Here is a 20,608-nt window from a genome sequence, read left to right on the forward strand (position 1 = left end):
CAGCGGCGTTGGTGAATGAGGCTGCTGCCAAATCGGCCGCCTTGTGCCCGCCACCACTTCCGGGTGAGAGTCGCCCCAATGGCGGCGCCCTTGGTGCTGCGGCTTTCGCCTTCGCTGTGTGGCCGTCTCGCCTTCTCCTCCTCCTCGCTGCGTCTCCCGGCCACGACGACGGGCAGGATCCGCCGCGGGTGCTACCGCAGCAGCAGCAGCGCTATCAGCAGCTTGTACAGCCACGTGAGAGACGGCTACTCGGAGAAGCCGGAGCTGGACATGGCGCACGTGTGCAGCCACGGCGAGGCGTGGGCGAGCGACGTGGAGGCGCGCAAGGGCGAGCTGGCGGCACGGGACGTGCAGGACATCGTGAGAGACAGACAGACGCCTGTGGATTGCCATGCGAAACGGATGATTTGGTGGTGGTGATGCGTTGGCAGCGGTGCACAAATAACAAGACTCAACGGATTCGTCAATCACACCGTGACCTTAACAGGATCTAAACTTAACAGGATACATTTATAATACTGTATGCGACGTTTCGGTCAATGGCCCTTCATAGCACGAGCTAAAACACACGGGGAAACAATACACGGTGTTTCAGCAATGGCTCTTCGTGTCACATCATGAGCTACATCTCCCGAGTTTGAAATAGAAAACGAATTACTTTCCAACTGATTGTTGTGTTTAGTTTGTTATTTCCCCCGCACCGATTCCCACGTTTGGCTACGTACGGTGCGAAAGAAGTTCAACACCGCATCTGGTGCGACGAAGAAAGCCCATGGCCCAAAGCGTCGCTTATTGCCTTCACAAGGCGGTGTGATTAACAAAATGTTTTGAGTTTTGCCATGATACGACTCCCAATATAATGCATTAAAAGACGAGAGGAGACACGGGCAGAGAAGTGATGACGAGAGTGGAGGCACTTTTCTGTTTGACAACTTGGAACAGGAAAACCATTAAGCTGACATCAATCTGGCTACTATTTAGAATACAAAACGGTCGACAGCAGCGGAGTAGAGACAGGAAACAGCGAGTCAGAGTCGTGTTGAGCGGAACGTCGGGCAGCCCAAGGGCCACGGGGACATGGCATGGCATGCATCACATTGCATTGGAATGCGATCACAATGCAATGTTACATGAACAGCAGCCAGGCGTGGATCAGGAAGCATAGGCGATTGTGGAGGAGCTGCTGACAGGATGTGAAGAACATGAGTGGTCTTGGTTCTTTCGGTAAAGTCACGTAGAATGGAGATAATAAAATAATGAAAATAAAACAATTAAAGAAAATCTTATTTTTATTATTTTATTATCTCCATTCTACGTGACTTTACCCAAAGAACCAAGAAGATGATCCCCTGCAGTCACGAAAGCTTTAAATCGAAGCATGAGTGGTGTCTGGATTATTTTCTCTCAATTTATACCGAATTTTACCGTCGGTGTCTTGCCTTGAGATTAATAAACCACATCTCGTAGAGAGGCAAGTGTAACATTTACTATGAGGGCACTGCTGCGAAAGTATTTTTCACATTCGCTTTCCTCTTGAGATCCCTTCAACTCTTCGTGACATCTGTCCCATGCAGCAGAGGGCAGCACCTCCCCATCCGCTGACACTTTTCCACCCGCTCTGCCTGACACAAGACCAATGACTTACAGCTTTCGTGACTGCTATTTTTATTTTATTCAGGTTCGAACCAGGCTACAGTCTACATTATAGACTGCCAGTACACTCACTCAGCTTAATAACCAGGCTACAGTCTAGATTATAGACTGCCAGTACACACCGATTTAGAACCAGGCTACATTAGTTTTTTTTTATTTAATTTTTATTATTTTTCTATCTACGTGACTTTACCGAAAACCAAAGAATACAAAACCAATGCTGTATTTGTATTCTCATGGAGCCTAATCAGTGTAACTTCGCCACGAATTGGGACGCATTAAACGTTGATGTTTTTTGTGCTGGGAGCAGTTTGGTGGGAGTCGAGAAATGGAACGTCGGTTGTTTTTCTCATGCGGGGACGTTACAGATTTCGACATGGAAGCAATTGGAGGACGTGAAAGCTCAAGTGGCATTGCTGGAGGATGAAAAGTCTCTGGTCGCTTCGCAAATCAAACACATTGTGGTGAGTCGAATATGACAGTTAGGCTCACTGCTTCCAGTGATATTGTGCCTCCCTGTTCCAGGTTTAAAGACAGTATGTGGCAATTTGCGTTTTGAATGTACTCTAGTACCATATTTGAAGGGCATTCAGGATTATATTGCTTTGTGGACATAATGATACGTATAACATAAATATACATGTTTCCGTTTACAATCATTTGTATTGTTTTTTAAAGTAGAATTTTCAGCGTTAATGTTTTATTGTTTTTGCAGGAAAACAATGAGAGATCTTCCGTCCCTTCGGTAAGTGTTTAGTAAAGTGGCTTCATTGTCATTACATTTAGTGTACGTTACTGAAACATTTCTTCCATTGTGCAATACAGTGCTACATTTTCATAACCGTATGAACATGTACATTGCAACTAACATGTCGGGTATTGTGAGTATAACAGAGTTTCATTGGGTGTGTATTCTTGTAGACGGTAGTTTAGTATTTTTAGCATGAGCAGTTTTAACACCAACTGCAAGGGGTGTAATGATGCATTATTTCATTGATTCAGATCGATTATTAAGCTCATGATATGCGCATTTAATTGTATGTGTAACAATCCCTGTTCTTCGATTTATGTAAATTGTATGTCATGTTACAAAAACGACTTGACTCTTGAGTTGAATCGTGACCCTTAAATCACAAAGAATATAATTGAATCACAAGGGCATAAACTGTACCCCCTAGCATTAATGTCGAAGGCTTTTAAAGACGGTTTACTTCGACTTGTTGTTTAGCTTTGCACCTCATTGTGCCATATACCAACATCTACGTCTGGAATACAGAGTTGCAGCATCAAAATATACCGTCTTTATTAAAACACTGCTATGGCTTCTTACTTTTGGAACCAAAGACCTTTTTTGCTTTTCAGGCTCATGTCATGCTTGATAGGGCTGTCGGGCTCGTTATTGTTCCCGGAAGGCAAATGGATGTCAGTTTAAGGTAGTTTCCTGTTCAAGTTGTCAAACAGAAAAGTGTTTTAAGTTTGTATCGACCAAATTGTTTTCATCGTTTCATGGTGTACATGAAGGCTCTGTCAGTCCACTGCTGGATGAAGGCCTCTCCACGCCACGATGGTTATTGGCTTTATGTAGCCATACGTTACCGCACTCGCTGGTGCGGGTGGATGAGGGCTGGGGTGCGTAGACGTGAGAATATTAAAGCACAGTACAACAGCGGCTTTTTCTGCAATGTCTTTGTTGCTTGCAGCCTAGCACAGCTGCGCAGGCATCTTTGACAACCTGTTGGTCATGGTAATGGCCCATCCAAATACTTAACAGGCTCAAAATCCCCCCCCTAGCTTCTGAGATTTGACGAGATAGTACGTTTATTCTGGGTGATTTTGTCATAGACATCTCTGCCGTCATTTTAACACGAAAATTATTAATCATAATTCAGCAAACAATGCAGAAATCATTGTGCTTTGCATCCATACGCATTGGCAATGACGGGAAATAAACGGAAGTTATTGATTTGTTCTCCTTTTTCAGATCCCAGACTACCAGCGCCTACGCACAGAAGGTCGGGAGATCCGTGTGAAACTCAACGTCCTTTACGACCGGATGACTGAGCTGGATGAGAAATTCTACCTCAAAGCTCTGCAGTTGCCCAACCGCACGCACCCCAGCGTGGTATGTCTCCGTTTGCCTCGCTGCCGACTGACATTTTAGTCTCAGACTGTTCAGCCACCATACCGCAGATCACACCAAATACATTCACTCATTCATTTACTCGCTCACGCACCCACAAGCGTATTCACCCACCCACCCACTCACTAACTCGGTCACATCATTGCTGGTCAAACCACTTTTTTTTCTGCTTTTTTCCTTGCATTGCTCTGCTTTGGAATTCCCACCCATCATCTGTTTGCCCAACTTCTTAAAGCCTTGTTCAATTGAAGGAATGTATTAACTCTCATATATTACAACTTACATCGCGCTGTTTTATGCTGGACGCTCGGCTTTCTGGGTGTTTGGGCCTGTGCTCAGCAACTGGAGGTGGAAGCTACTGGAGCTCTAAGTAGTTGCACTATAAGCAGCCAAACCCTGCAGCATCTATAGTGTTCATTTATGCTTCACAGTGGTAGAAAAGTAATCAATTTGTCGATCAGATCTTCACCCACGATTGTGATATTTCATTTGTAGTTTTCTGTTTATTTTAATTTTTCTTTTTTTTACTGTAAGACCCAAAGAATATTTCATTAACTAGTCGAGGAAGTGAACTATAATTAGCTGATATATACAGTTAGCCGATGCGTACGTCATGTGTTGTGGGATAACGTGTGGTTACTCTCACCTCGTCCAAGAGAACTAGCCATTATGGAAGGATAGACTACACTGCCTGCTAGTGGAACTCTCTTGAAGGCCCTTCCACAAGCAGTGGCCTGAGCAAGACATTGCAGGGCTGCACCTTGCATTGTGTCTTTTGAGTAAGCCTGTGTTTGCTATTCCTCTCCATGTATATACACACACACACATTATTTTTGCTGATGTATACAAAATGATGAGGCTGCAAAACATGCAACCACAGTTGTAATTCTCATTGCGCATTTGGTCTATTTCACTGGGGCTGGAGACAGGTGCACTGGGACTGTTGATTTATTTTTGTTTCTATGACAGCCCGTTGGTGATGAGAGCCAAGCCAGGGTGCTGGAAACTGTAGGCCAAAAGCCAGGTAAAATTATTAAAAGTTAATTCCTTCGAGACAGCTTTCATTCGTAAACTAATAACACATTACCCATCAAAGCTAGGCACGGCATTTCATCAGTCATAGATCAGCGACTGATTAAACAATCTATGTATATAAATGTAAAATGGGCATATTTATAAATTATGTATTTCAGTATGTTGTATTTTAAATATAGTAAGACTACTGGCTATTGAAATATCTTTGTTGTTGCAGAATTTGATTTTAAACCACGTGTACATTTAGACATCGGGGAGAAGTTGGACATAATACGACAGAAGTAAGTACTGGGAAGGGTTACTCCGAGGGCATGATATTGTTTAGTATTTGTGTTTATCTGAAGCAAATACTCACATTGCCATACATAGCTGTGTTAGCAATGTTAGCAATCTCCACACAAATTTTGTCCATGACCACCTGATGTGTCCATTTGGTATGCAGTGTGGAATCGATTCATTCACCACAGACAGGAGGTCGGGGCAGGGATCGACACCCAAAATAACAAGAAGAGACATTTTTTTTAATTCGGTAAAAAAACCTAAATATTTCTAGAGCTACAATGCATGTGGATACAAGAGGCGGTGGTCCTAAATAAATAATGTCACGAAGCAGTCCTTAAAAAGCCATACGCGGCTCCGGAGCCGCAGGTTGCTGACCCCTGGGTTTCGGGGGGTGCATTTTCACGTGCCCAACATCCAGCAAACACGCCAGCCATCTCTGATCACTCTTCACATTGAAACAAAATCGTCATTCTCCACCCTCCACTCACCCCACTTCCCCCCTGCCTTGACGTCCCCCCTCCCGGCGCGTCCCCTCCCGCCTCTGACGCAGGCACCTGTCACACGTGTCGGGGCATCGCTCGTATTATCTGCGAGGCGCGGGCGCGGAGCTGGAACACGCGCTCGCCCACTTTGCCCTCAAGAAGCTCAAGCGACGGGTGAGGATGCTGTGAGGGTACTTGCTGGATGCCCATCGCGTGGAGTGCTTACACTTGCCCGTTCACCTTGTTTGGAGCTACCAACTCTAACCCCGAAGCGAATCTTTACAGGAAATCTCGAGCGTAACAACGAAACCATACCTCGTTTAGATTTTCACACGGAGTTTAGGCACACCTCAGAAGAAAAAGAGACGCTACTTTTGCTCTGTACAACTGAGCAGTGCCCACGGCAATGGCAAGCGAGCTCGATGCAGCTGCTCGGGAAGCGCCACTTTATTTTTCTACCACAGAACCTGAGTCACTCCACGCGATGAACATGTCGAGACTGAAGTAGATGACGCGGTGTCCTCACATTGGACTGATTGATGTCACGCACACTAAAAGCGTCATCATTCCTTCCCCTGGCTCTGTCAGGACCAGAGCCAGATTCAAATGTCTTGTGAGGACAACGCATCACAGTTTGGTTCTGGCGCAGCTCACAAAGTAGCCAGTGGAAAGCCACCTTGAGGGTACGGGTGGCTCGGCTTGGATGTGACGATGGAAGTTGGGTAAGAGTTCTTCTGAGTTTGGCCTAGATTCATTGTGAATCTAAATGCATCTGCATCTTAAGCCTCTGTACAAATGAATCAAACACAGTATTCTATTATTATTTTTTGTTTACGTTCTATATTACTACCTGCCCGCAACCTGCACCTGACTTTATCTCTTGATAAATCCTTGAATTCTATTTGTAATGCCTTATTTTATTACGAACGTATGAACACTAGATTTTCAATGAATGGCAAAATCATGAGCATGTTGTTTTACTAATGTCTCTCGTGTATGAATGTGTGTGTGTATTTCAGGGTTTCGTCGCCATGTCCGTGCCCGACATGCTCAAAGGCGTTGTTTTTGTAAGTCGGAACATTTACGTGGTTACGGACAAATAATTAGTTACATCATACTGAACAACAAATGTGTTTTTGATGATCTGCAATTCCTTGGTGTAATAGTCCTCAAAAACATCACTGCCAAGCTACCGTGAAATTGAAATGAAACCACATAGGGCTTAACAAATAATTGTAATCAAATTGAATCGATCTCATGATTTAGAAATCTTCGTTATATTTTTGCTTGTATCTGCTCTCGCAAGCTTAGTTATAAGGAATTTTACACAACTAGGTGCTGTTCATACAACCTTTTAACAGAGGTATTCGAATGAAACCACATTCCATGACAAATATGGGATGTTGTCGTGGTATGTATAGGTCACACACCCATTTTGTGAAATACACACCTATTCAGACTTGCCTTTCCATAAAATCTCAAATGTTAAGTAAAAAACTGTCTCTTTCAGGTTCATTATTTTTATTTTCTACTGAGCTTTCTTAAGTGATTCCTTGCGCATGGTTGCAATTTAGCCTGCTCAGTCGGTGTTAGTCGCTGACGCCGTGACGAGTTTCTTTTCTCATTCCTGTTGCTCCGTGCCCTCTGTACCGTTCCCGTTCCGCTATAATGTGCACTGATGCCTGCTTTATTGAGGGCGATATTGGCACGTAAAATAAAGATTGATTGAAGTCATCGAGCTGGATTTGAAATCCAAAGGTCGCCGGTTCGATCTCCCAGCATGGCAGTTAAAAAAGTGTTGAAAATTTCTTCAGTCTTCTTGAAGATTCTGTCCACCCAGCAGTATAACTGGGAACACCACAGTCAATTGTCAGATTGCGTGTGGTGGGATAACACGTGACCACTTCTCCCTCTTCCAAGAAGTCGAGCCACCGTGAAAGAGTAGGCCAAAAGTACCCTCCAGAGCGGCTGTCCGGAGCGTTCTCGAGTGGAGGCCCTTCTACCAGCAGTGGCATGAGCAAGACATTGCAGAGCTGCAGCTTTACCTACCTTTTAGCACTACAATTAAGAAGTACGCACGGAACGTAAATGCATGTCCCTGTTTTGCTTAAATCCCATGGATGCTTGCTATAATAGCACTGGTGTGCCTTGTCATATTGCATGGGTCTCTTCTCTCCACGTGTCACCCCTAGGAAGGCTGTGGAATGTGTCCCAGTGCCAAGACGTCTCAGCTTTACTCGCTGGACCCTGCCAAATTCAAGGACCTTAACCTGGCCGGTACCTCCGAGGTTGGCATCGCCGGTGAGGCTTCCAGAACTATCCCTAAGCCATATTCTAAATACATTTTTCCAGTTGGCAATGTGGTTAGAGCACACGGTTCACAATCAGAGGGTTTCAAGTGTGGGATCAGTTTAGCTCTTAACCCATGTCCCTATCATCATCGTCAGCTGTGACATAATCCACTGGCAGATTTAGGCCTCTCCAACCCATCACCATTCATCACAGTCCCGTCATGTAACTATATCGAGCACCTGCACACACACTTATTTCAGCGCTCCATCGAGCGTGTTTCATCCTTTGGCTGCCACTCCACCGCTAGTTTTGACCACCGGCCGTTATCCCCTTGAGAGACGTGGTGTGATGGTGATGTAAACGCGTGAGAGTGTGTTTTGTTAAGCAAGTGTAGTTCGGTTCTCCTGTGTCATTTTCTGCCTCTTGCAGGTTACTTCATGGATCATGCAGTGGAATTGAAGGACCTGCCCTTGAGGTGGATATTCCTTCCTTGACATATTAAACATACTCTTAGGTTTTTTCTGTAAAGTCACGTAGGTAAAAATAAATAATCAAATAATGAATAATAGAAATAATAATAGAATTAAAATAATTATTTTACTTATATTATTTTTTCTACTATTTTTATTATTTATTTTTGGATTATTTCTTTTTACCTACGAGACTTTACCGAAAAAACCTAAGAGTATGAATCCTTGCAGTCACGAAAGCTTCAAATCTAATGTTAAACATACATTTAGACTGCATTCTACTTTCCTGTTTATCCGTGACATCGCTGCACGGTCGTCCTGCTTTAAGTGCTCCACCTTGGCAATGCATTTTACGGGAACACCTTTGTCTGCGTGGGGTTTGGAAGGCTGGATATTTCATGACGTGGTGGTTGTGTGGACGCTGCTCCTTCTGCAGGATAGTTTGCCGCAGCACGTGCTACAGAGCCGAGACAGAGACTGGCAAGGAGACGTGGGGCCTCTACCGCGTGCATCACTTTACCAAGGTGTGCCCGAGTTTCATTGCAGCCCACTGACAACGCTAACGATCCACCAACTAACACACGAACCCTCTCCCTATCTGCACACCTGATGAAGGCGTGCCCGAGTTTCATTGCAGCCCACTGACAACGCTAACGATCCACCAACTAACACACGAACCCTCTCCCTATCTGCACACCTGATGAAGGCGTGCCCGAGTTTCATTGCAGCCCACTGACAACGCTAACGATCCACCAACTAACACACGAACCCTCTCCCTATCTGCACACCTGATGAAGGCGTGCCCGAGTTTCATTGCAGCCCACTGACAACGCTAACGATCCACCAACTAACACACGAACCCTCTCCCTATCTGCACACCTGATGAAGGCGTGCCCGAGTTTCATTGCAGCCCACTGACAACGCTAACGATCCACCAACTAACACACGAACCCTCTCCCTATCTGCACACCTGATGAAGGCGTGCCCGAGTTTCATTGCAGCCCACTGACAACGCTAACGATCCACCAACTAACACACGAACCCTCTCCCTATCTGCACACCTGATGAAGGCGTGCCCGAGTTTCATTGCAGCCCACTGACAACGCTAACGATCCACCAACTAACACACGAACCCTCTCCCTATCTGCACACCTGATGAAGGCGTGCCTGAGTTTCAGTGCAGCCCACTGACAATTCATAATAAAGGCTTTTGGGTTAGAGCGCGTATACATACATGTTTCGTTAACCCACCACCCGAGACAGCCAATTAGTAAGGTTTGTCACGTAAACAAAACGTGCCATTTAGTTACGAGTTGAGCCCACCGCTTGTGTGTTGGAGAGTAAACGCACAACATTTACAATTTGAGTATGACGTTTCACTGGTGATGACAACCAGCTTCATCAGACGATTTGCCAGAATTGATGATGGGTTTGAACACGTTTATATTTACCCGATCTAACTTAAAATCTTTATTATTAATATTTATGTGAGGCTATGTGTTAAACTAACACGCTAACCCTCTCCTAGCCTGCACAGTTCAGCATTCTGCTTCTTTAAATTTAGAAAGCCGAGCTTGGCAAAAACGCATTTTTGTTTTGCAGTCGTCTTTTTAGTGACGACTATGACCAAATCACCAAACATGTATGCCCAACCTCATCAGATTTCGGAAGTTAGGCCGGATGGAGTGTGCAGAGTGCTTGGATGCATGACCACCATGCACAGCAGGTTCTTTATTATTGGTTGCTATGGGATATGCGTTGGGCAGCAGATGGCAATGCAGCAACATCCATTGTTTTCTATAATTCTGTGCTTCCATATCGACGCTTCACACCTTTGTTGAGTAGTAAATTAAAATCAAATATCCCCCAAGACCCACAGAGCATTGGGAGACCCTCATCTAGCAGTAGATTCACAGGAAGGGGTTGCACATAAACTCCGTCACCCCCGGTGTAAATCAAGCAACACACCGCACTGCGAACTGCTGGTGTCTTGTTGGACTTCCCTGTGAACCTGCCGGGTGGCGTGTGTCTGCAGGTGGAGATGTTCGGGGTGACGGCTGCCGAAAGTGGAAACGAAAGCAATGCTCTCCTAGATGAGTTCCTCTCCATCCAGAAGGAGATCTACTCTGACCTGGGCCTGCACTACAAGTGAGGCCGCTTGTGGCAAGGGCTGATCGTCGTGTGATCGTGTTTAGCATAAATATTAAATAATATTTGTTATGCAAACTGCAACTTAAAACGTCTTATAATTTGTAGTGTGCACGGTTTTAGGACAGCAATTGCCAAAGCGCTGTGGTCCTATCTCGCAGTGGCTAGGAGATGTTGACTACCTCGCCTGGTATACAGGAGGTCGTGGGTTCGATCCTGTATATTTGGAGTTTGCATGTTCTCCCTGTGGTCACGTGGATTTATATATATAAAACAAATTGTTCAGAGATGTTTGGCCAACTCCCTAATGAATGTTTACATAGCTAAGGTGTGCCTCGCACTGTCTGCGTATAATGACACCATGCTGTGCTATTGGCAAGGAGGAGTGATCCTAGAGCCAATTCAAGTGGCATCTTTTATTGTATCCACACTCAGGAGACACATTTTACATGGCCTAGAAAAAGTGTTTATCATATATCGCTTAAAGTACATGTTTCATTCATAGCTCCAACTTAGGTAAATTAATGAAAATATGAATTATAATATCTGGCATTTTTGTTTTTGTCCAGGCACTGTTTAACTGGTCTTAAAACATCAATTTGCTAAACTAGAGAATTGTCACCGATAGCTGCCCACAGTTGAACTCGGGGGTTTTTGAGTCGTGCTTCGGAAGCGCTCTCAGCATTGAGCCACCCCGGCCACCTTCACTCAGTTTGATTTCAACGACGTTTGCTGCATGAGTGTCCTTGTTGGTTCGTTTCAGGGTTTTGGATATGCCGACAGAGGAGTTGGGCCTTCCCGCTTACCGTAAATACGACATTGAGGCCTGGATGCCAGGCCGTGAAAAGTTTGGCGAGGTTTGTGGAGTCTCCCAACAGAAGATGTAACAAATGTAAAAACAATGGGCCTCTAAAGTGACAACAGTGATGTGTGTAGAGTACAAACTGTTCATATTTTGAGACTATATAAAGAGTACGTAATGAGTTCACACCTAAACAGTCATGTGTGTGCAGTTCCCTAAAGTGGTGGATCCTTACACCTGCGTATCTTTCACATAAGCAGTATTCCATCAGAGGGTGTCACAACACTTGCTACACTTTCAAAAATATAATTGAATAACTTCCAAAGAATCTGAAGATAGTATTGTCAAATTGAATTTGACGCTATAGTGTGGTTACCTTAGGGATTGGAGCAAGGTTCCCCCGTGTGTTCCCGTACTGTTGTAATGAACTACCCTTCTAAGAACCACCCGTAAATATTGCATAGCTTCATTATGTATTTCCTGGGAGATGGCTGGGTGACTGAGAGGCCAACGCTGAGCTAGTACCACTGAGATCTTGGGTTTAAATCCAGGTAACCACCTTTGTTTAAACCGGGCTCTCAAGTCTTAGTGTGAGTTGCTGTTCTAAGCATCAATGACTGCACATACACAAAATAAAAACATTCCGTTAAATTTGGTTTTGCATTAATTTGGATAAAATCCAGCCCTGCAGATTGAAAATATTGGTTTGACTGTCATCCTACAATCATTACTCTCAGTTTAAAGGTGGGCGTGAATTGATTATGTGTCTCATGACATGACACCAACAGCACAATCAGGGGAAATTACAGCAACAAAAATAAGAATCAAATTATGATTAATTTAGTTGGTAATGTATGCTCATTTGATAATTATATTTCCTCTGGCTGTTGCAGATATCAAGTGCCTCCAACTGCACAGACTACCAGAGTCGGAGACTTCATATCAAGTACTTTGATTCGTCAAGGAATCTTAAATATGCCCACACGGTAAACAAAACATGCCTTTGTCATTGCACTCGTGTTTATTGATGCACCAGTACCAACTGTTAATCTGACTGTTAATGCGGTGGATTCTATTGCTCATTTGAGAATTTTTGCAAAGTGATTACAAAAAATATATCCGGTTTTTAGTGTGAATTATTGTTTTGGTTTTTTTACCTTTGGCAGGTGAACGGGACGGCATGCGCAGTGCCACGATTACTCATCGCTATCCTTGAGACATACCAAATGAAGGTAACATTTATAATGTTTGCCTTTAAAAAGAGAAGGGTTATCACCATTGTGCTATCGGCATCGTGTCCTGAGATGAATAATCATTGACGAGCTCTCACAGACAAGTCCATCGCCCACTCTTAGAGAACGTCCCGCAGAAGGGAGTCTCACGGAACTGCTGCTGAGCTCCGATGTCTTTTCCGCACTAGGAGGAGCGGCACTTCCTCACCCACACTCAACAACGGAGATAAATGTTATGCTCATGTTCGTCCAATCTTTACTTTTTATTTTAAATTAGCCAAATTTTGTGTAAAATCAAATTCAATGCAATGTTTTTAATGTGCAGTCTTTGGTAACCCGAGTCCATAAATTCACTGAACCCAGTCTAACCACAGGCAGCTGACTGTATTTGAAAACAGTATTCATGATAACGAACTTGGCGATCTTACCTATGAGCTACCCTGCCACACACATGAAGGCAAAATTAGTATTTAAGGCCATGAAAAATATACACATTAGACTATACTTGGGCATAATGACATTCAGTCTGCTCTTGCCAAACACTTGTCAAACTATTCCTCAGCCTCCGGGGCATTAGTTTAGAGGCTAGTTGTTTAACATTAAAGCAACTGGCGAAGAAGCTTCTGGAAATTGAGTACAAGTACACGCAAAGGATGATGGGAATTTCACGCAAGGATGGGGTAAATAACTTGGGACATTTGTAATGGAATGTGGCGAGAAAGTGTTGCAGGTGTTACGGAAAAGGAGATAGAGGTGATGGGTGGTATGTGTGCAGGGTGAAGGAGGGTGGGTGATTGTGACGGAAATGCAATAGGCACCCAGAGGTTATTGACCTCCCAATTCCCTGCACCCCCGATTAGCACGGTTGGTTACGTACTGTGCGAAAGAAGTTCAACATACCTACATAAGACCAAGGGGGAAGCTATATCTATGCGGTGAGACACTATAAGCGCAGATCTTGAAGGTTGGATGCTGACTTAACAGGAGCGGCAGTGTGCCTTGGCATCGGTTAAACTCTCCGTGAGGACCCCTTGACTTTTACCTGACCAATACAGCTGTTCTTTGTTACAACATCACCATCTGTGAGTGGATTAGCCACTGCTTGTTTTGTGTGTATTGTCCGCCTGATTAACCTTGAAAGCTGGACTGTTGTTCTTGTTTGGTCATGGTGTGAGAATGGCTGATAGAGCTTTTTTTTGTAGTGTTAGGTTATTTACTAACGCATTATGCACTGGATGATTCATGCGTTAAAAGTAATCCCCGAGTAAATTACTTGTAGAATTCAATATAAATGAGCTTTGATCGAAGATGTCAAAGGCTTCAATGTAAATTTATTTCAGTCTCCGTAGATAGCTTGTGCGCCGTGTGGACGCTTGAGTGTGCGTGTGTAAGATGTAATTTCATCTCTTAGCAGTCCCAAAAGCTATATGTTTCTGGGGAGTAGTGGCACAGTGATTCGTGCACACGAACGTGGCCACCTCAGTTCAATTTCCCAGCCATGATGCACAACATCGGTGACGAGTAGTAACTGAACCTGCCGTGGAACATCACCAGTGGTTATCCTATAGAAAGACTCGCCCCCACCATAGGAGTGTATATTTTTAATCACTTCTGGCTGAAAATGAATTTGAATGCTGTCCCTTACTGAATTGAACATTAATCTACTTTATATTTTTACCTAGAACCACACTTTGTCCAACAGTCGACAACATCCACTCGTGATGCAGACGATGCATAACGTTACGGTTAATCCATCGGCAGCGATAACCACGGACGGCCTGCCGGATTCACACCGAGGACCTCTGCAACAAGCGGCTTAACGCCGTTAACGGCCGGGCCCCATCAATTGCCACCCCCCCCCCCCACCGCCGTCGGCATCTCACCGCTCCGCTCCGCTCCACAGGACGGCCGCGTCCGGGTGCCGCCAGCGCTGCAGCCCCTACTGGAGGCGGAGGTGATCGGGAAGCCGGCGAGCACCCCACTGCAGTACATCGGCACTAACCGCAGGAGACCGGCCAAGGACGACTGAGCCGCCTGCAAGTGCCACGCACCGGTGGCAGGAGCCAGCGAGACCACGACAGTGACGTCCGGTGGGGGGAGGTGCCGGGGCGTTTAAAGCTCGTGTGCGAGCGAGCTCGACGGTGCGACGATGCGGAATTCGCCAGCTCCGAGCCACGAGCATGGGAATTCGGGACCATTGTGTTGCTTTGTACCAGGTGTGGACATTAGGTACGGCAGTGGGGTAGCTATAGAGCAGTCGTTCTTAACCTGGGGGTGCACGCACCCGCCTAGGGGTGCGAGGCATGCTGGATTTTTTTGGAAGGTAAATCATGAAAACACAAATTAAGCACGGGCATGTAAGTACAACTACGTTGTTTCTTCAAACCTATATGTATTAACATAAAAAATACGATTGAGAACTGAAAGGGGTGCAAGTCTGCAGTATAGGTTAAGAAGAACTGCTATAGAGTGTGGTGCAGGTGGCGGAAATGCACCAAGGGCCCCCAGGCCAGAGGAGCCCAGAAGCCCCACTACAAATACAGGAGAAATTGGACCCGGGGTGCCCGAGGTAAGATCTTACACGAGGGTACATGTCGCTGGCCCTGGAGTAATTCTAATAGAAATGCCCTTCCCGGCGAGTTTTGTTCACCGTGCTAACGTTACCGATGTGTTTCCCTGCAGGAATGTTCCTGCCAACAAAGAGTGAACTTGGCTGAAATTTTTTTTTTTTAATCTCAACGTATGAGAAATGTATTATTTAAGATAATAAATTAACTACAGCAGTAAAACAGGCAAGATTTCCCCCACTTTATTCAGCTAGAGGCACAGACGACAACATTGTGCTTTGATTTATTGATAAGTAAATTTATTAAGAACACGCTTAAAGCCTTCCTACAACGATGCAAGTGCGTTCCGTATGCAACGATTATTCGGATGTTACATCTGTCGGGGCTACCACAAAAAACACGACGCCTACTAGAAACGCTACAACATAAACACGTGTCTGCTAAAAACATAAAAGACCAAGTGATCCTTGTCGGAGCAGCTTGGGACCTTGCAGTGTCGGGTGGCACTCATATCGCTCGGAGGCTCGGAAAATGTGTGACCCTGCCTCCCCATCTTCTGGTTGGGTTCCCACCCCTTTATTTGTACCAATTGTCCTCCGTTCCAGCTTAGCTTTGGCTTTTAGTTACAGTAGAGGTATTTATACCAGAGTCTACAAAACGTATTATAAATGTCCAGTGAACCGTACTAGTGTGTAGGTTTTGTCAATCCTGCAGCCTAGCCCTTCGATGGGTTTTCAGTTTGGCGACGTAAATATTGAGTTCCTGAAGAGAAACACGTCAGGCACTGTACCCAACTAGACCGTGGTACATCGCGAAAACCAATCTGAGAGCTGCCCTGCGCACTGCTTCTCAAATGATGACACGGAAGCACGTTCGATAATTAATAGAACGTATCGTTTCATTGTACTTGAGACTAAATATTGCTATATTGGGCACCATGTTCCAAATGAAACTACAACAAACCAAGTGGCTGTTGTTAGTACGCACCTTAGGCGGTGGCTGTTGTGCTACCTGACACGATTTTGAAGATTTGTTAGCGAGCAATCTGCCTCGTTCTGCAATGCCAGCACTGTCGACATCACTGCGACACGACACCACTCGTGCATGCTCCTTCGTGTCACTTTCAAAGTGTCTTTCTCGTCGACAAAGCTTCAAAGTTGTATCGGAGAGCTCAACTCGCAACCAAGGTACTTGCCTACAAAGTAAAGAACCGAGTGTTTTTCGAGTCGTGTCTTCGAATACCAAAGTTAGGTTGGAACAGCCGTTGCACGAACGATCGAGATTAAAATGCTTGTGCCGGGTGGATGAAGCGGTCTGTGACCTTGAATGACCCCCCCTCCCTTAATTACTTGCGCAACACTGAACCCCTGGGAGAGCCTCCCGCAGACACAACACCACCGCTCGGAAAATAAATTACACTCACCCACATCACACTACTGCCGACAGCACTCTCTAGTAAAGGTTATGTTGAGAACAACACGAATGTGTAAACACCCAGGACCTTGTAATAACTTAGGGCTTCTAATTCCTGGCAGCAACCCAATGGTAAATGCAGTCACGTGTTCGTAAGTAACCCGTTTACACCCTCACGTTTTGTTTTCATTCTTAAGCAAAAGCCAAATATACATTTTTCTTTTCGTCGAGTCATTGCAAACTTTTAACGTGGGTGGAATCGGGGAGCTTCCTTCTTGAATTGTACAAATATAGTAAAAAAAACAATTGTTAATTTGTTAACCTTCGACTCTCGTCTGATTAAATTATTTCAACAAAATTATATTTGCTGTAGAGTGCGACGTGTTTGAAAGTTGTGGACGAATTGGTGTCTGCACACAGTGCACATTGTAGTGTGGTGTGCACATAATCATGTATGACAGGAGGAATGAAGAGGCGTTAACAGAGAGGCGACAAGCAAGAGTCGCTGAGAAGTGATGAGAAGGAATGTGGCATATGTGGGACAAATCCTGAGGTCACATTTGGGAGGGAACAGGAGGCCATGAGAGATGATCATGATCATGAAAGATGGAAAACATCTGTCGGGCATTCACCCTCGTCGATGACGTTGACATGACATCGGTGTGTAGACCGTTTGGGTGCATGCACTTGCATGTTTGTCCTTGTTTCAATTTATACTCGGTCTAAACACCGAACTTAAAAGGTTTGGGACCCAATCTTAGTCGTGGCCCAAATGGTATGTGCAGGGCAATCATTTGTAGCCTAAAGCATGGAACAAATTGATTAATCTGATGGTAATGGCTCGCCTCTACGCGACTTTTTATACTGCAATGTTGTAATTCGTTGTGATGAGATTTCATTACAGTTATTAGAACAAGAGAATTATCCAGATCATCCATAATATAGGGTTCTTCCTAAACAACTGAAACCTTTTCTAAAGCATTCCAAGTTATCGTCGGATGTGCCTTTCTGTAAACAACCCTGTATTTTCCATGTTGGGATGAAGCAATATATGCAAACACAAGCCTACTGTGGAAAGCTATGATCCGGTATAAATATAAACATCACCTCTGCCCGCCTGTTTTTGCAAGGGCTGAACGTTAATGCATTTCTGCATGTTTTTCCCCACCTTCCATCTGTCATCACCATATCCGTGGAAGTGTTTTCGTCAATCAGTGATGGCTTTCTCAACACGAAATGCAATACGGGGGCAATCGTGGTCAGAGGGTTAAAGGTTAGAGGTTAAGATCGGGACGAGTGCTCTAATGGTTAAGAGAGTGGGGGCTTTGGCGAGAGAAAAGGGTCCGTGTGATTTCGTACTTGTTAGGAATTTGGCTTTTCACAAATGTAAGTGTGCTGTAGATGCCGACGTTTACATGTCATTAAAAAGTCGAGTAAGTACAAATATTACATTTTAACACTACAGCTTTTGTTTATAACTTACTAATTTTACAAGTGCAAGCTGAGTTTGCGGATGGCTAACCCGACATTCTGTAATTGCATGTTTTTTAATCGCACCGAATCTTAACTTTTTCCTTAAAATTATATATTATCGGCCAGTTCTATTAAACTTGCACCAATCACCCTGGAATAACTTTCTGACTATCGGCAGTCTTCAGAGGACAAATCGGTCGTGGGCCCTCTGACTCGTTTTGTCGTGCGAGACATTCCTTGAATGCGGCGCTCGTGACAGATGGCGTGGGAGAGAGGAAGTCGCTTTTCTTGCGATGGCTTCTTTCAGGTGCCCACCAATTTTGTGCGATAGCCCGTTGATGCGTTTGACCACCAAGGCCACTGCAATTGCTAACAGTTTTATTGCCAATTTCTCACTACCAATTTGCTGGGAAGGGAAAAAAATCGGTAGTATTTCACGTAGCCTACAAACGGCATCATTTATTAATTTAAAAAACTCATAAATTCTCGTGCGACTTATTTTTTTCATTTTAGGTTGCTCAACGGTAAAGACAACTGCGTTTTAAACTCGACCTAATACCTAAATATATTCTGCCTCGTGTATAAAAAAAAACAACCACCAATGGACAATTTGTACCAGATTAGTATGGGACACATTGCATGGTCGATCGTTTCCTGGGAGGGCAAGCATATGGTGGAGACAATAGGATCAGGGGGAATGACTAATTTGTAAACATGAAATGTTCTAAAAGCCCTATCAGATGATATTTTTTTTTACAATGTATTGACGTTAAATACAACATTAGGGTTTTTTTAACATCTGCTCATAAAGAATGTCATCTGCCGACACCAACAGGTGGAACGGTATTGTTTACAGCATCCCTCAAGCCTGACATCGATCGCCAAGTTTGAATTTCAGCAGCGTGAATGATTGCCACGAATTATTGTGATAATTCATCTGGCTAAACACCCAAAGCTGGTTGCAGCTGGCGCGTCTGTCAGGGTAGGAGGGGAGAGCACAGGGTCTGTTCTAAACGATGGGGATTGTTTTTATTTTGATTGAGAATGCGAGCCGTGGGTAACTAGTTGTAACGAATCGTGCCTCGGCGATTCGATGAATTGTGATTTCATTCACGAATCTGTTATATTTTTTGACTGGTGTGTTCATCGTCTCATTTGTTATCCTTTTCTTGTCCCATTTGTAAAGTTGTAGCCTAAATGAAACGTGGTTAGTCGTTACGGAATGCAGTGATATACTAGGTTTAGTTCTTGCTTAAGGTTTTATTTTGTATGTTGGTCCATTTATTTTATTTTGTCTTATATAAAAAAAGAACATTACAACTGCAAGTTATTTTTTCATGGCACAATTGAACATTTCTGTGAATGTTAGCCTCCGTGCGTAGGTTTTAACAGCTGCCCTGTATAACTCTCCAATGTGTACTTGGTGTTGCACTGCATCTATGTCACGACCCCTGATGTTTCACTCCACGTGCTGGGAGCTTCTACAGAAACGGAATTCATGAACTGCATTTATATCCCGAAGAAGCTCCCGAATTCAGGAACCGGTTTCAACGTCTCCAAGACTCATCAGCAGAGTTTGGCACACTACACAAATGCTTCTGGGTTGCATGACAGTCTACGTAAGAAATCTCTCCACAAACACCCAGGGGCACGGGTAATGCAGCACAGCGAAAGTGTATCACGTACATTTCAGGAACTCAATTAATCTATTTTTTTCTATCAATTGCTGCAGTTGCATGAGTGAATTCAGAAACTTCGTCTTCCGGTTCACGGAGCTGACACATCGGGCACCATGCCGAACAACACGCGGTACGGCCAGGCCCGTCTGACTCCAGCTCCTTAGACAGGGGGGAGGCAGTAGTACTGTTGTGTGTGTTGGGGGGGGGGGGCATGACAGAGATACACCGCTAAGGAGAATCAACTTGTCTGGAAGGCCAACGGTAACGATTGGTGGTGCAGTGCCCCAGCCCCCAGCACGCTTCCTAGCGCCGGCCCTGGGTAACAACCAACAAAAACACATCGGAGACCTCGCTTCCTGTGGACAGGGCGAGTGTCGGAGTGCGCAACGCGCCGTGCTCTCTCCGCAGCGAAGCTAGGGCTGATCCATCGTCTCGGTGCTCTCCAGCACGATGCTGGCCGAGGCGACGACAGCGTTGGGCGAGCGCTTGTTGGGGCGTGCGTCGGCCAGCGCCTCCGTGGCCGCGTGCGCGCCGCCCTCCTGCACCTTGGCGCCGCCGCCGGAGCATGCGCCCAGAGACACCGACTGCTCCTGAACCTCCTGGGAGGAGAAGGGGAAAGGTCAATGCCACGGGTAGCGAATTGATCGTTGTCTGGGTGCAGCGGTAAGCCAGGAGTATGCTTTCAGTAGGGTTTATGGTGCAAGTACGCACGACCTCGTCAGAACTCGGAAGCTAAGCAGGTGTGAGCCTGGATAGCGCGTAGATGAGTGACCGCAGTGCTTAAAACAGGTGATGTGGGCTGCTGCATTGTCAGCAGGGGCCAGTTCAGTAAAATATCTTCCTGTACTGGTCAATGCTGCCAACAACTATTCCCCCACCTTCAATCCAAGCTGACCAGCAAAGTCTGGGAGACTAACAGGTCATTGATAAAAGGTCTGTA

General features: G+C 45.0%; 2 protein-coding genes across 3 annotated transcripts in view; one reads left to right on the forward strand and one right to left on the reverse strand.

The window, feature by feature from the left end:
* On the forward strand, positions 1-16,877 carry SARS2 (seryl-tRNA synthetase 2, mitochondrial). The gene is made up of 16 exons (XM_078606315.1): positions 1-360; positions 2,022-2,117; positions 2,369-2,398; positions 3,635-3,775; positions 4,763-4,817; positions 5,046-5,109; positions 5,661-5,766; positions 6,612-6,659; positions 7,785-7,893; positions 8,314-8,359; positions 8,791-8,878; positions 10,390-10,502; positions 11,266-11,359; positions 12,198-12,290; positions 12,471-12,536; positions 14,440-16,877. The coding sequence occupies exons 1-16, from the start codon at positions 16-18 to the stop codon at positions 14,563-14,565; spliced, it is 1,620 nt and encodes a 539-aa protein (XP_078462441.1). The 5' UTR covers positions 1-15; the 3' UTR covers positions 14,566-16,877.
* The window catches only part of LOC144727463 (kielin/chordin-like protein), a 16,222-nt gene continuing 10,988 nt past the window's right edge, over positions 15,375-20,608 (reverse strand). For both annotated transcript variants that reach the window (XM_078606317.1, XM_078606316.1), the window contains exon 6: positions 15,375-20,267. In XM_078606317.1, coding sequence (XP_078462443.1) covers positions 20,082-20,267 — 186 coding nt within the window. In that variant the 3' untranslated portion in view covers positions 15,375-20,081. The remainder of the gene's footprint in view (positions 20,268-20,608) is intronic.

Source organism: Lampetra planeri, chromosome 25, assembly GCF_965212315.1.
Source record: "Lampetra planeri chromosome 25, kcLamPlan1.2.h2, whole genome shotgun sequence".
Classification (NCBI taxonomy): Eukaryota; Metazoa; Chordata; class Hyperoartia; order Petromyzontiformes; family Petromyzontidae; genus Lampetra; species Lampetra planeri.

What these genes read in the sequence shown, in the direction of transcription:
- SARS2 (XM_078606315.1), top strand. Translation starts at nt 16, where the DNA reads ATGAGGCTGCTGCCAAATCGGCCGCCTTGTGCCCGCCACCACTTCCGG. An exon ending in TTGGACATAATACGACAGAA is followed by an intron (nt 5,110 to 5,660) that starts GTAAGTACTGGG and finishes CCTCTGACGCAG; the next exon opens with GCACCTGTCACACGTGTCGG. An exon ending in TCAAGAAGCTCAAGCGACGG is followed by an intron (nt 5,767 to 6,611) that starts GTGAGGATGCTG and finishes TGTGTATTTCAG; the next exon opens with GGTTTCGTCGCCATGTCCGT.